The sequence below is a fragment of the Necator americanus genome, chromosome X (assembly GCF_031761385.1).
Source record: "Necator americanus strain Aroian chromosome X, whole genome shotgun sequence".
NCBI classification, from domain to species: domain Eukaryota; kingdom Metazoa; phylum Nematoda; class Chromadorea; order Rhabditida; family Ancylostomatidae; genus Necator; species Necator americanus.
Genome location: NC_087376.1, coordinates 8,392,984 through 8,410,081, shown reverse-complemented (window position 1 = coordinate 8,410,081; position 17,098 = coordinate 8,392,984). Strand labels below are relative to the sequence as shown.

General features: G+C 36.6%; 1 protein-coding gene across 2 annotated transcripts; it reads left to right on the top strand.

The window, feature by feature from the left end:
• On the top strand, positions 1-15,343 carry RB195_021850 (uncharacterized protein; the record flags this gene model as incomplete). Of its 2 annotated transcripts, XM_064208763.1 has the most annotated exons (14): positions 1-147; positions 3,287-3,423; positions 3,503-3,626; positions 3,711-3,794; positions 8,048-8,189; positions 8,260-8,362; positions 8,806-8,942; positions 9,282-9,377; positions 11,384-11,446; positions 11,526-11,623; positions 12,147-12,261; positions 12,325-12,499; positions 15,017-15,169; positions 15,244-15,343. In XM_064208763.1, the coding sequence occupies 14 exons, from the start codon at positions 1-3 to the stop codon at positions 15,341-15,343; spliced, it is 1,674 nt and encodes a 557-aa protein (XP_064064644.1). The 2 variants fall into 2 exon arrangements, with proteins under 2 accessions (XP_064064644.1, XP_064064645.1); XM_064208764.1 differs by lacking the exons at positions 3,287-3,423; positions 3,503-3,626; positions 8,260-8,362; ... (2 more) ...; positions 15,017-15,169; positions 15,244-15,343 and adding an exon at positions 13,362-13,488.
• Between the last annotated feature and the right edge of the window lie 1,755 nt (positions 15,344-17,098).

Genomic DNA, 17,098 nt, shown 5'->3' with positions numbered 1-17,098 from the left:
ATGAGTCGTCTTTACGATGAAAATCAAGATTTCATAATGGATGGACAGTATAATGGCGACTACGCAATGTGTTCTGTGGATAGGCACATGGAAGCACAGAATGGTTTCATTAAACGTCAACCAGTGACCTACGGTCAAATAAGCACGGTCGGATATGTATACTATCCTTTTTTCGTACTATCTATTGAGAACAGTACAGATGTGAATTGGATATATTAATCAAGCTTTCATTTTATTATCGCTCTACAAGCTTCATTATCAGAAAAAAAATCTCAGCGAAGAAAAAAATTGTTTCAAGGTTTTCAGTAGAACACCTTAAAGGCATCACCCCACGAATCTGAAGTGGTGCGGTTTTCAGTTGGAGTATCCGTATACGGGGTTGTAGATTATGGAGACGGGGGTGGTTCCGCTCATCTCTCCCTGTATCACTGCAAACAGCCGCCTCCAGAATGCTGTTTTATACGACGTCATCTATTGCAACGCTCCACCCCTTGCGCCGCCTCCGCTCTGTGATTCGTCGAAATTGAATTCGAACTGTCCCGATAGGCAGTAAGGGACGCTACGCTTGCAAGGGTGGCGAGCTGCAATAGAAGGCATCGTAAAAAACAGTATTCAGAGGCCGGCTGCTTGCAGTGATTCAGGGAGAAATGAGCGGAACCACCTCGGTCTACATAATCCACGACCCCGTATATGGATACTCCACCTAAAATCCCCACCACCCCAGATTCGTGGTATGCTGCCTTTAATGAGTCCTCGTGAAAAGCAGTAATAACGATCTTCTCTTCCGAAATTATTAGCTGATAAACTACCCATCGGGATAAATTCTGAACCTCTGTGCATACTCTATACAACTGATTAGCTGTTGCAAATAAATTTTAAATGAAATTTTAAATGAATTTAAAAAACGTTAAATAAAGGGGGATTTTTCAATTTGCCCTACGTTCGTTGTGAAAAACATTCTGGATGTTTTCAAAATATTTTCAAAATAGATTTTCTTTTATAATGTGACGGCATTGGTTAAGTGTAACACACTTGAATGAGTACATATTTGTGAATTCGTTGAAAAACTGCACGTTTCAAAGGCGGTGCACGTTAGCCATCAATAATAAACCATAAATAAAATAATAATAAACTAATACTAATAATAACTTCCAGAAGTGCGAAAGTTCGACTTTTCTTGAATCTTGGCGTAGAGATTGCAACTTGTTGATAGTCGAATTTAAGCAACAGCCAAGATTGTTAACAAAATTTATTACGGCTAACGTTTTGGCGTTGTCGCCTTTGTCAGAGCCTGGAAAGTAAGAACATTTGCAATATATCCTCTCAAATGCCTCATCCAGAACAAGTCATCATCCCCTAGGATATTACACCCGGAAACAAAAACCAAAAAAGCCCAAATCGTTGTGCCTACCTTAGTAGCCGCGTTGCCGTGATGTTAGCGGATATCCGCGTGGTGCTATCGCTCCGCTAATACTAGTTAGGATGCGACCCGCATATGACCCCGTAGATCAAACCCGCAGGGGTCTTGATACAGAGCCAGCTCGTTGGTCACGGCTAAGCACTCTTCCTTTCTATTCATTTTTGGACCTTTTGCATTTATCCAAAACGCTTCCAAAGTTCTGCGAGCTATAATTTCGGGTTCGTGCAATAGAATTGTGACAGCTAAGCAGAAAGGAACGTTTTCATGACATTGCCTGCGGTGAATTTGAGGCTATGTGTAGAACATGATGTTATTTACATAGCACTAGTTCAATGTAAAATTTTGATTTAAAATTTCGCATTCAGACCTCCAAACAATACTTTTTATAATGAGCTACGGAAAACAATAAAATCGCATTCGTATCTGAAAATACTCGGATTTCTTTCTAGGATCGTTATGCTCGGCCTCATACTCAGGTGACATCCACACATTCCTTTACAGCAGAGGTTAGTCGTACAAGCAATTGTTACGATTCTTACTCTATGCTACGTAACCGATAATAGAATTCTGTAATTTTTAAAGTATTTCACGACCAGATCGAAAGAAGAGAAAAAAAGATTATTGCAGGGTAAACGCTTGACGAGATGTGTACCACAATTTGATACTGTGCTACGAGCATGTCTTGCAGAATTTTTGGCGGTAATATTTTTAAACGGCATTTCATCAGTATGTCATACTCCTGTGAGAGGGTGCAGTTCAATCAGCGAAAGATTTGCCTGTGATTGCACGATCAATGGTTCTAAACAATCCTAGAAAGAAAAAGCCCACATTTCTCATCACTCTGGGATCTATAAATTGCTGCCACAGTTGCCTCCGAGGATAGAAACACCGATTTGAAACACCCGCTATTCCCCGCAATTCACTGCACAGCTCAGACATGGATTTGTAAATCTCAAACGGTTCTGAATTAAATTCGAACGCGTCGGTGACCCAGCGAATTGACAGCAGACACTTCTTCCTTTTTTATCCTTTCTGTCATACCTCTATGTCCTCAGAAGTTCTTCATTATTTTCTGGATTAGCTTCGACAAAATGGGGTTGATTTCATGCTGGGTTCTGTTCTTCAAATCCTCTAGGAATTGAGGACTTTTTCAAGCACTTCCCCGAAGGAAAAAGATATCACATGTGTTCAAATCTGGTGACCGTGCTGGCCAGCCTACTTCTTTCCTTACTTAGGGAAGACATAGGCGCGCGAGATACCATTCTTAAAAGGCATCACTCCACGAATCTGAGGTGGTACGGATTTCAGGTGGAGTATTCGTATACGGGATGGCAGACTATGGAGAGGGGGATGATTCCATCCATTTCTTCCTAATTGCCGTAAAAAACGGCCCGGAAGATACGGCTTCAGGCGTTTTGGCGCACTATTTTCTGCAGCGAGTTCGACTGGAGCGCGCCAGCCTTTTGCACGCGCCGCATCTTCTGGGTCCTTTTTTACGGCAACTAGGAAGAAATGAACGGAATCACCCCTCTCTTCATAGTCTCCCATCCCGTATACGAATACTCCATCTGAAATCTGCACCACCTCAGATTCGTGGGGTGATGCTTTCAAATATAAAAACAGAGGAGATTTCACATTTCTACCTTATGCATTTTATAATTTCATTACTTGTTTTACTACTTCGCTCATGGCTGATTCTGTTCGTGTTCTGTGCGTGTCTGCCTGATTATCTTGGCGTTTCTATAGGTTTAATTACCCAAATTTGAAACGAACGAAAACGAAAAGAAACGCTTGGTGAAGTGGCGGCCGTTAACCACCGAGAAAACACTTCTTGTGTTTTATATTTGCAACAACTACACTTTTTAGGGTTATGCATCGATATTTTTATCTGTGTACATAGAAGATGAGCTCTCAATGCGCCATATTTCATGGATTCAAAAGATATCCTTGATAGCTCTGACGGATGCAATGGCTGCCACACTATTCATTGCCGCATTAAAAACGTACGTTTTTAGAACATATCTGAAGAACAGAATTTAAAAAAAAGCGAGCATTATTCACTTCATTCCGATCCTCTTTCAGAGTACATCTCCATCCTGCTATCACTATCGCTCATTTATTTTCTTTAACGACATCATGGTTGCAGTGTGTATTTGTGATAATCATTCAACTGATAGCAGCTATAACTGCAAATTTGACCATAACCGTTAGTAAAATCTTCCTTTTTTTAAGCTTCTTTAGTAAAGGACAATTAGTAGCTTTAAATAATACTCATATTACCTTTTTACAGTTAATGCGTATGGATGGACTTCCACCTTATGTCGTTGTCAACACCGATATCAATATGGAATGGACAAAAGCCATCTATAAACTTGTAAATCGATAGTTTCTTTTCGCATGAGAACCTTGCGAGAAAAACAACAACAACTTTTCCTTATTTCAGATGTTTTCACAATTTTTCGGCACAGCACTCGTTGTCGTCGCTCACCTCATGTCTTTTTCCACTTCCAGACGAAATCAAATACGTATCGGTCGTTTGACTGAGAATCCATGTTCTCTCTTTATGGCAATATCGTTGAGCTCTTTTCTAAGGTTAATTTTAAAAATATATTGCAAATATAAGAGTTTTTCACTGAACATCCCGTAAGAGAATGGAAAAGAAGCATATTCATCGTATCCACCTATAATTAGGGTCTTTATTATGTGTTCGTCCAGATGAACGCGACGCATTTGCTGCAGTCCACGGTCTTTCTGGACTAAACCTACAATCTCTCCTTAGAAACTCTGTTTAGCTCCTATGGATGGCGCATCGAACCAGGGCGTTCGATTTAGAAGAATATATGTATCTAGTTATGTACAAAGTGCAATCAGAAAAAAAATGTTTCTAGTATTTTCAAAAGTAGGACATGATGTTGTTCTTACCAAGCCATTAATTCAACCAGTAGTAAAAAATAAAAATAAGGGGACCAAAGGGCTGTGTTTTCATTCTACATAGAACAGTCTTCAGTTAATTTTTCTTTCATTTTGACATTTTGAGATGTTTCAGACCTCTTCATGATTTAACGGTATTTAAGCCTTCTGCAATCGACATCGCATTGGAACCCTCTGCAAGCAACCTCAATCAGCTTACTCAGAACAGTTAGTCGTCAAGGCACAGAATCTCTTCACGATCAGTATATATTCTGGCTTGGACCATTAATTGGATCTCTCTTAGCCTGCTTTCTATTCCGGTTAGTATGGATTTTCTGCTTAAATTATACTATCTCAACATTTGACAAAAATATTACAAAAATATAGCCTAACGTTCGGAAAAAAAGAAACAAAATTATTAGAAGCATGATTTAGAACAATTTTCAGGAAATGGATATTGATTCATTGTTTTCATCTGTTTTCAGATTATTGTGCCCGAGTATTAAGCGAAGACACAGTTGCAATTCAGGATACTGTGAAGATGATTCAAATTCCATTTAATAGGAGCATTATATTAAATGTATACAAACAAAGCCTAATAAAGAATGATTTTCATATTGTTGAAGGTTTTCCATGTGATGTTGGAATACAGTTTAAAGAAGAGATAATGGGATTTCACAGAATTTTTAAAAATTTCTAGGGTTTCAATTAGAGCGAGAAAAATTAACCACCGATTCAATTAAAATACCGGGCACTTTCTATGCTCAGTAATGGAATAAGCAACGCTACGATCCAACATAACGTTTTTAAAATAATAACAACATTAATAATAATAATAACATGACTGGAAAGTTCTTGTCCGCTATTCATAAACTCTGGACTAACATCTCTTCGCAGAACGTCTCCCCTCAATTTTTTTTGAGGTTGAAGATCCACTAAAGGTCTTCAAAAATTTCCTTAACGTTGGATTCTTTGTAATGATAGGTTGAGTTTAGGTAGAAATTCTTAAGAACGATAAGTAAAGAACAAAACAACCACCACAAATCCAGAAACGAATTGGATCAAGAGTGTGTAAACTGGTCAATTTGTCTTGGAGACGACCTCAGATTACCATTATTCCCGGAAAATACATACTACTGAAGAACTGCCGCTAACTTGCCCCATTTCCATATTGTATTGATAATTTGGTGAGCTCATAGAAAATATATTGCTGCGATCACCACAATCAACGGTTGTTTCCAATTTCGTCGTCCTCTTTCCTCTTGCACCCCGATTTTGCGAGCAAATATGCTGCTGAGACAATGAGCCGATCATAGTGCTCAATTGCTAACCAGACGATGATCAATCAGCCGTATTCCGCTGAAACCGGTCCGAAAAAATAACATGATCGTAGCTTGAACGATTAATGACGAGACGAACTCCAGAAAATTGAGAGAATTTCCTACCTAATTCGTTTCCAAAAGGCAAAATTTCTAAATATAACACATCATGATGTAGTTCTGTAATTTAGCAACACTATGCATTTTGAATAAAGCATGGAAAAAAGTGTAGAATTGAAGGGAGTGGCATAAAGTCTTCTGAAGCAGGTTAAAGTAATTTTTAATTTAATCTTTCTAATCTAATAAGGTTAAAGTAATCTAAATTTTGTTTTTTACATAACATGAGGCGAATACCGGAGAAATCAGACATAAGCTATCATCAACGGTTAAAATAGGAAATTACAAAAACGAGGCAGCCTTGAAAAGTTTCAAGTGAACCATTCAAAATATCGTGATCTTGCAAGTGTTAGACGTTCACGAAATTTTTCCATATTAAAATGGGTCACCGTAAAGGGTTCTTTACTTGTACATGTCAAACTATAATTATAAAACCAACAAATTTATCAAAATGCCGAAAATTGTTCTTCAAGAATATTTTTGAGCAATAATTAAACTTGTAGATTGCGGCCAATCGTATCCATATATATATTTATTTATTTATCACTATTGAATTTTGAAACCTTTTTGAAACCACTACGTTATCCAGAAAACGTGTCTTTTTTGTGCATTTTTGAAGGAACACATTGGATCACTTTGCGGCTGATAAGGTACCATGAAAAAAGAAATGTGTAAAAAAAAGGTGAAAAAATAAAAACACGTGCAAAAATTGAAATTATTGAAATAGCACGCAATTCCCAGTTGTTCTATTTTGACAAAATTTTCCCCTCTTAAAGTTTTTCACTACCATTTTGCAAGGCACTACTTCACAATCTTGAGCTTTTCGAGAAAAAAATTTCGATTTGTATTCATAATCACGAAAGTTTTTTTTCAGAATTAAAATAATGCTTTTTTGGATTTAATCGAGTGACTAAACAGAAGGAACGTTGTTTCTACAACATCCGGTGTGTTCACTTTTTAAAATCTGAAATCCAACTGTCTTATTATCCCCAACTAATCTGCGTGGAATTTTCCCTCAAAGGGAATATTAATATCCAAGCCTAGCTGCATCATTTCTTTATGCTTTAAAACACTGATTTTTTTTTAATCAAACAGCAACGCTGTTCTAAATACTGCACGAGAGTGCTGGAAAATTTTACTGGCCGCATGCTTCTATGAACATTAGGAATATAAATGTTCGAAGATTAAAAACAACCTGAAATCATGAAACAACTCAGTACCTCTTATTCTAGAAGAACTTTTAGTTTATTCGTCCACTTATTTATTCATTTATTTATCCATTCATTCAGATTTCTCATTCACTAAACTTACAGTTCAGTTACAAAACTAAGAATGAGAGATCATGCTGTGCCGGTGCATATCGTCAGTTGAATTTGCCGCCGGCCGATCTGCGATCGGAGTGAGTTCGTTCGGTCCCGCCCACAAAGTCCTTCACTCTATCCCTCTATGCTACCTCTGTGGGTGTTTATCATTCCGACTCTGAGTGCCCATAATATGGTTTGTACAATAAATAATTTTTTTAAAGCAACCTCATCCATTTCTTGTTGAAAGATTGAAGAAAGTCTTTCTGTTCGAAATTACAGTGTTCGAACCTGCTCTACCATTAAACATGGAATTTCTTCCACCTTCTACAGGAGTACAATAGAAGGATGACTATAATTAGACCACATGTAGAAAATGTAGAAGTAACGTCATTTGCGCTGCGCAAACGCAGAACTGGTGTCGGATGTGCCTGTTATTGCCTTTACTTGTGTTGCACCTTCAGGAGTATTCATAAAGATAAACTAATAGAATCGTAAAAATAACCTTATCCTATCAAAATAGCCGAAGAAAGTATGATTCTATGAGAAATAATTGGAATAGAAACGGTAAAAGGCAATGGTGCTAGAAATTCCGACGTACTTCAGAGCTTCAAAATCATAAAAAAAGACATTTCCTTCGACGGAATATCGTTTTTGGTGTAATACTTTACGAGATTTCCTAGAAATTCTCTATATTTATTTAGTTACCTTTTTATTTATTTGAATACACTAAAAATTATGCCATAAATGGAAGAAGGAACAAGTGAGACCGATTGTACCCCTCCCATTCTCTGAAGGGCAGAATGAAAATATTCTTAGGAATTTTTGCACTGTTTTTTTTTTTCATGTCCTGTCTCTTGCTAGGAAAAATACGAAAAAATTACAATTCACACGGACTGCTTGCAATAGCATAATAATATTTGTAAATAATAATAAAATAATAATGTGAGAAAGTAAGCTTTTAACATTTTCCATTACAGTACTACGATAAGTCGATACCAGACGAAGAAACACTGTTAAATGTTGTTGATTTTCATCGATCACGTACATTAGGAAATTTCGACCACAAACATGTGAACGACTCAGCAATGTATGCTGCAAACCGATTTGAAGGAGATATAGGTGAATTTCAAACGAGTTATTATAATGTACTCTGGAATAACTGCAGTAATTCCAAAACGAATCTATTCAGTTTCAGTGAATATTGGTCTGAATTCTCATTCTGTAAACTCTTTCTTCACTCAACAACCATTATTTGCTGTGTTTGGTGTACAAAGGAATGCTGTGAAGCAAACGTATTTGAAATGGACGGATGGTCGTATTCCCTATACGATAAGCTCACAATACTCTTCTTACAGGCAATTTTTAATATATTTACTGGAATATTTTGTCCATTTCTCTCACAGATAGTTTTTTTTTTTTGGAGAAATAAGTCGCTAAGGGGGCTACTCTTCGATTCATCCGGGAAAATTATCCGCGTATTTCTTACAGGTAATAAGTCTATAATAATGTAGTAATTTAGTTAGGGGATGAGTTTTGAGTCGAGTTTCCATCTGAGTTCAATTTCATCTCAAACCTGTTTTTTCTAACTAAATTTTTGCATTGCTAGCCATCAAAAAGCTCTGTTTTGATCATTTTCATTTCTTCAATTCAGTTTGAACAACGAGTACCTAGTTGGAATTTTAATGAAATTAAACTAATTCGGTTCATTTAAAAATAATCTCCCAATAATTTCCAGTCGCTCAAAGATTGCTGAAGCCATAGAGGAGTACAGAAAAAAGACGTGTATAGATTTCTCACCAAAAAGTGCAGCTGATCAAGACTATATTCATATTGTACCGGATGATGGATGTTATTCACTAGTGGGACGAATCGGTCGGTAATATATTTTGATGGATATATATGGTTTTTCTTCAACCCGTAAACTTTCACTAAATGTCGCTATCTGACAAACGATTTCCACACCATATCGCTTTTTGTGCAACGTAGCGTAATCATCGCTACGTAATACCGGATTAGGTTGCGTGATGCCGTTGGTTGTGCTTTTGTTGCAACTGGAATCCACTGAGATGACCAATGCCATCGCTGAACCGGAATTCGCCCCGGTATGCACTCGCCCATACACCATTTGATGTGTTGCCCTTAAGAACGTTACGGAAAGAAGAAGAAAATGCAAAAAAAAAATTTATTCTATAAATAAGATGCTTTTTTCAGGAGGAAAACAACCGGTGAGCTTAGGTGATGGTTGCATACAAAAAGGCATCATTATTCACGAACTAATGCACGTTGTTGGATTCTTCCACGAACAAAGTTGGTGAAATGAAAGCTTTTTTTTCAGTTTTCAAACAAATTGTAGATTTTTGAGCTTGAATGGTCTCCCGCGGACACGCGGTTTTCCAAACTATAGTCCCAAATTACGGTTCCAAGCTTTTTCATCCAATTGGACCGAGGAATAATTCGTTGTCGTTCTCCATGCTTAAAATGTGCACCTAAAAATAAAAATTAAAAAGTTGGAAAAATCCTATACAACACTTGGTGGAGATCTTCCCCTTAAGAAAAATGTTGTAATATAATTTTCTAATTTTACTGTTTCTTTTTTTCTCAGATTATTAAAAGAGTATTGAGTGGAAAATTTTTGACACCATTTTTTTGCATTCAATTAAAAAGTGAGTTCACCTTGCTCTTATTGTCTCCATTAATATGAGGAAAAAGTAGAGCCAAAAGTTTCCTTTTGTCCGCTTGACACTCAATTTAAGCAATCAAAAGAAAGAAAAATTAAAAAAAATAGAGATTTGAGCACCATCGTGTAAATAAATAACTATCAAGTGACTAACAACATTTTGCCATTTTTATTTCTATGCTTTTTTTCAAAAGAATAAAAGAAGGTTACGCATTATTCTTTAGAACGATAGTCGCATGTTTACGCAAGAAGAAGAGATATTCAGTCGTTCAACCTTCGGTCCTTTTAGTATTCGTTAAGTGTAGGAAGATGAAGGACTTACCATCTACCAATCCTTCTGGGATGCTCCAATCCGATCGAATTTAATTTAGAATTTTCTGAGGTTCATGAGTGCGACTGAGGTCAATTTAATAATTTGAGGATGTATTACGTCGATGTTTTCAATCTTCAAAACAAATCTTCGCTTATTGATCGACACCGGTTGGATGAGAGCTTTAGTCGCCAGTGTGCGGTTCCGAACCATTGTTCGTGCAGGCACTGTGCGAACCTCCTACCGCTGCACTACAAAAACTGTTTCTTTTATTAATTTGCTTGAGCTGTAACCAAGATTGGTATTGACCTTTGTTTTAAAATAACTTATTTTGTCAAGTCAGCAGTATCCATCCAAGATCCTGATAGATCTTCTTTTTTCAACTTGTAATCAGATCTTCATGGAGATTGCTCATTAAAATGCTCAACAAACAATATACCAATATAACATTGTATATATACAATATATATTGTGCTACATATCATTTGAAACTATGACATATATCGTTTAGTTTCATTTTCAATTAAGTCTACGGACTCTGGTCGTGGATAAGTCCACGCCTTCTTCAAACCAACTTACGTGATTATTTCCGATGGCGACTTATAGTCGCAACGCGAGCAGCATCGCTTCCTTTCGCTCGTGCTCGTATACCTGAAAGTGGGCTGTTTGAAACGTTTTTCTTTGTTCTTTAACAAACAAACTTGTCCGGAGGTGCAAAAGATCCAAGAAAGGTGCTGATATGATCCTTATAGACAAATACAGTAGAATCGCTAATTCTTCGACAGAAAACGAAAAAGACGCGAATCCTCTTCTTTTTCGTCTTTTTTCATAACTCACCTCAATTTGTTCTTTATTATAAGATCTACACATCAATAGATTCGTGAGCGCGAGCTCTACCGCTTGAATGTAACTAGAACTTTCAAAACTTACCAGGGAAACAGTTTCTGAAAAAATTACCTGCGGGTACACGTTAACAAGGCTGACTCCGAGATAATTGCGCCCCAAGGACATATGATTTTTGACGTGAACATATTTTTCGAAAAGTGAAATGATAGTTACATATTCGTAATCTACATAATGCAAGTAGAAAAAACCCACATTTACCACGTTCCGTAGAAAATCTACACACTTAAACCCTACAACTCCTCTCCCAGAATTTCTCTTTTATTTTTCATTAAAAATATTGTAAAATCAGGAGTGCTGAATGATGATGATCATGAAGAATAAAGATGTTTATTGATTAATTGTCATAGAATTTCAACTTCTAATTCATTCAGTTTCATTTTTCCTCACAAGATTTCATTCTTCATCACAGTTTGTCTTCAGGTAGAGCCGATCGGGACGACCATATCATAATCAATTGGAGCAATGTTGAATCTGGTCTTCAAGGTTTGTGAAAAAAATTTAAAAGTGAAAATTTTTTCAAAACCTCTGCAATGTTCTTCGAAAAACAATTTCAACGTTTTAGATCAGTTCGACAAATATTCGTTACAAATGATCGATCATCTAAATACTGTGTATGACTACGGATCAGTAATGCACTATGCATCCACAGCATTTAGTAAGGTAAAGGCAGAAACATTGAACGGCAGCATTCGTGGAAATTTTTGATACAGGACTCTTTCCAATAATGGATTTTGTTTATCTGAATCTCCCACAAAAAACTATTGTTCCGAATTGTCTTTGAGAGTTGCAGCAGAGGCGCAAAACATTCTCCACAAATCCAGGAATAAAGGGAATCAGGAGCTCGACAGATTTCAATGCACCCTACAGGGAAACTCTCACAAGAGGAGAGCGGACGTCACTACCTGTGCGGGTTTGAAAAACTGCTTCATTGGACTATTTCAGCGCTAAGCCACTTTATGCCGTGTTGTTCCTGGGTGTAAAGAGATGCCTCGTTGGGTAAACTGATGCCTCGGGTGCTCCTGAGACAACTACTGATTGCTTGATTTTTAGCGCACGTTTTTCCGCTTGGCTAACATTTCTGAACAATTAACTTTGGGTTGTGAGGAGAGGAGTTAACATCAAAATTTTTCGCGCACGCTGCTTTTAAAAAATCCCTGTATAATAATAAAAATAAAATGCTCAGAACGGTAAACCCACCATAGAACCTCGGAAGAAAGGAGCCGAAATAGGTCAACGCACGGGATTCAGTGATATCGACTTGTATAAAATTAATAAGCTGTACAATTGTCCACAGGCAGGTACGTACATGAGCCATATACATTTAAAAAACTACCGTAAACAACTTGAAAATAACACTTCAGAAACTACTTCAAGTCCGTTACCGGAAACAAAAACGGATATGAAATCTGAGGCGAGGGCATCTGTTAAAACCGACAAGAAAGGTCCGACTGGATCAGGATCGGTTGCTGGATCGGCTTCTACATCAGAGAAAAGCAGTCTCATTTCTGTGCTAACTAAGGTTGCATGCACAGATAAGTTAGTTTTTTTTTCTAGTTTCTTTTGCGATGAACTGTTCATTCAATTCTACATCTATCTTCGCAAGACCACTTACAAGTTTGAGCGATTCAGAATGTAAAGGTCTCCAATTACATACATACTACATCTACTTTAAAATGGGAAACTCAAATGTTCGAACACTCGACAACAACCTCTAGTATATGTGTTAAGCTCAAAACAGCGATATCGTTGTGGAAAAGCAAACAAAAAATGTTTACAGAAATAAAAGGTACAAAAAAAACATTTACCATAGACGTTTTTCTATAAATTTGTTCTATATTTTCCTATTACAGCAGAAAACTAATTTAGAACATACTTCTTCTTTTCTCTAATGAATAGATAGTCTCACATCATCAATGGTTATTCTTCCTCTATTTCGAAAAATGGAATTGGAGTAGATGTTCGTGGGCTTTTTTTTTCTCTTCAAAGATGGATTACATTTTTTTCCAGAGAAGAAAAACAGACGCCTCTAAGATTTAGAGGTGCTTCTCTGAAAAAAAAATTGCGAGAGGACTGAAAATTGAACATTTCTAAGTAGATCCTAGCATCCTAGATCCTTCATTAAGGAGCAGTTGTCAAAGACACGTTGCGTGTAATTCTTACACGTAGTAATACGTAATAGTCATGCTATATAATAACGCGCTTAGTGTGTGTGTGTGTGTGTGTGTGTGTGTGTGTGTGTGTGTGTGTGTGTGTGTGTTTTTTTTTTTTTTTTTTTTTTTTTTTTTGTGTGTGTGTGTGTGTGTGTGTGTGTGTGTGTGTGTGTGTGTGTGTGTGTGTGTGTGTGTGTGTGTGTGTGTGTGTGTGTGTGTGTGTGTGTATGTGTGTGTGTGTGTTTCAGCCAAAAAATGCCAAAAAGAGAGGGAGACGGATACCATGGCGTCGGTTCGGTGCGCTGGAGCCTCAACACGGTAAAATTGGGTGAGACGGGCCCTACAGCGTCGAATTCGTGCCCCGGAGCCACATAGCTGTAAAATGGGGTGGGACTGGTCCCACTGGGTTGAAATGGTGCACCGATGCTAGAAAGACATATAGTGGGGAGAGACGGGTTCCACTGCGTCGAATTGGTGCGCGAGATCCATAACGCGGTAGAATGGGTTTCTGTGGTCCCTTCGCATTTCCCAGCATGTCTTTCTGGTGCTGCTAACATCCCTTTTCAAAAGGAGGAAACGCACGTGCGAACAGCTGCTTAAATACAACACATATTAGCCAATGGTTTACGCGATCTCACGTAGAACGTTATTTTTATCACTACGTTAGTGATATTCACGTCATTCCATGTTTGGTAATAGTTGAGGAACGGAGGAAACTCATACTTTGAGTAATATTTCCAAATTGTGGAGATTTGAGAGAAACATTGAAGTAAAATCAAGTTTGATTGTTCTCCAAATGTAGAACTGACGCGCTTAGGGAAAGCTATAAAATCTCACATCTATGCTTGAATTTCCGAGTAAAAAAATGAAGAGAGCGTTGATAGAAAAAGAGCAATTCTAATTTCACAAAAAAAAAATGTCGCTACTGTTATTTCTTATTGATCGGCAAGGTCCGGTTTTAGCCGGACGCTCAGGCTGGTAATGGAATAATGATAGAGTCCAATGCCAAACGCCAAGAAAAAAACACATATGGTGATTAAACAGGAAAAATTTGCATTCATGGAATTTAAAAGAGTAGTGAGAAACAAAAGACAGCCCGCTCTAATGCTAGGACTTCTTGCCGACTTTGGGGAAATGGCATGTACTTGAAAATTGCATCTTGGCAGATCTTTTTCTATGCACTGTATTTTTCAGTGTTTTTGTTTTGCGCATTTCCTTATCTTATCAAATAAAAATTGTTCTCGTCACTAAGAAAAAATACCAATATTTAGAACTAATTATGAAACTTCTGTTCTTTTTTCAAACTTTCATTTTCCAATTATACTTTTTAAGAAAAATAAGTCTTCAGATTAAATAATAGTCACGGTCGTTATTATTCCTATAGCGAACTTTTCGGGTAGCTTCTTAGATTTGAGAATTTCAAACCAAAATGTCCTTTTTTGCCTCATTTCTTCGTTAGCATAATCTCACGAATTCCTATAATTTCCCTTGCACAATTTTTATGGAACTTTTGGCGTAGTGCATAACTTCAAACATCCAGAAAAATGCTTTTAAGTTTTTTGGAATGAAAAATCCAGCTTAGCCCATATGTACACGCATGTGACCTCTTGTGGGAAATATCTCCATATTATTTTTCATTTATTTTTTCTACTTTTCTGAAGTTATCTTATTTCCACAAAGCAACAAGTAGTGAGTAGTCGAACGAGAGTCATCAAACGTATGAATTTGTATTTTTGTGCTTATTGATGAAAAAAAAAACACCGTAAAACAAGTAAAAAAGTGTAGTCTTTTATATCTCGTTATCGTTATCGTTTCAATGACCAATTCCAATGACAAGTATATGTGAACACCTTATGGACAATAGTATTAGCACATTCCAGTATTTCCCGGGGAAACTTTTCAGGCGTCCCGACTGTGAATTTTTGGCCAGAGCAGGTCATTGCGAATCAAAATTCAGTGAAACGTTTATGAAGGATAATTGCCCTCAAAGTTGTGGGAAATGTGAGATCACCACCACCACCGCCACGACAGTAATGGAACAATGTGAAGACGCTAGGTATTCCTATTTTATGGTTGTATGAGTATTTTTTTAGTATATTCTTCCTCTTAAAATAAAAACATTGTTTTCAGATCCTGGTGCGAGCGATGGGCAAATAGTGGAATGTGCACACAACAAATATTTAGAGATTATATGAGAATCAAATGCGCAAAGAGTTGTCAACTTTGTTAATCAACTTATTTCTGCTCAAATTTTCCAAGTGCCATACTGTGTGAACCCTCATATTTATTTTTTGCATCTTTTTTTAGTGAAAAGAATGTGATTGAAGGGGGCGTTTGCCGAAAATTTCTCATGGTGAGTTCATCCCAACAAATGATAAATACTGAGACGTCGTTCTGGAAAAACGAGGCGAAATCTCAAAATACTCTTTTCAGATACAAAATTCAGATGAAACAGAAATAGCAGAAGTAACAGTCTGCTTTTGCACTGAGTTTTCTAGTTGGATAGAGTGAGCCGACTTATTACTTCTGAGGTTTCTGATTCCTGGATTCGTAGGAGTTGCTCAGCGATTCCAATGCTATTTGAAGAAATCAGGTCCCGAATCCTACCTACCACGTATTTCAAAGAAGTCACCGAAAAAATCCGCGAACGTTCTCTTTAACTAAAAATATGCACAGATATCATGAAGTAAAAAACTAGTCATGAGTGCCTTGAATTAAATCCAGGATTCCATCATTTATTCCATAGGATACGATAGGTACTTGTGGATTAATGTAAACGTGTATTTCACAAAGAACGACAAATGTAGTTAATTTATATACGTAATAAATTTAAGATATATAAAAATGTTAGTCTTCATTCCTAGCATCCATGACATGATCCATAGTCAGCGAATTTTGCATGTCATTTGTTTTCTTAACAAGGGAGCTATTTAAGTAAATGTTAAATAACCCGACTGCAACTATAAGTGATGAAAATAAAAATCTATGAATGTTCGAAAACCAGCAACAATTCCTGAATCATTAATTTCTATGCATTAGGATGTTCGCTTGAGTTAAGTATTCACTTTGACATTAGTAAAGGAATAAGTTTGATGTCATTTCTTAAGTGGATTAAAGTGTTTGTTGTTCATACGAATCAGTTCCTTAAAAATCATATTTCCTTTTTTTTTTCTTTCCAAATGACAAGATGGCATGCTCAAGAAGATGAACAGTTATTAATAAATTAGTAATTTCATCTAAATTATTAATTTATTCGGCCTGTTGAACTACACAATACTTACTGTAATGGGCTCGGAAGAGTGAGCAGTGCTAATTGCCCAACTGTAGTTACTTCTCTGTTGCTCATTAGCCGCGATGCCAAATGGTCTTCACTTATCAAACTCGAGTAACTTTCAAAAAAATAAAGCAATTGAGTAACTTTTAAAAAAGTAAAGCAATTCCTCATGCTTTCTCTAATTCTGCGATACATCAAAGCGATGATATATATATATATATATATATATATATATATATATATATATATATATATATATATATATATATATATATTATATATATATATATATATATATATATATTCTGCTCCAATGTGTGTATGTGATTTCCTGATTGTTGCTCTACTGTTTTATTCTTCGTATATTCCTTCTTTTTCAAATTATTCGTATGTATTGTTTGCTCAATTTATAAAATGCTTTGTTCAGTGCTAACACAACAGATCAACAAATCCGCCTTCTGACACCAACTATAAATGAAAGTAGTTACACATAGAAATTCGCACACTGTTCACAGTATATCTATATCACATATGGAAAAGCCCGTGATAACGGTTCGAAATTCACAGAAAACACCGATAGCAACACATTTCTCAGCCAAGCATGTATCACAAAGAAAAAAATTCGTTGGCATCGAATATAATTAAAATCTATACATATATAAAATCTGCATAATACGGAAATTAAGTTTAAATTTGCGCAAAGGCTCTTGA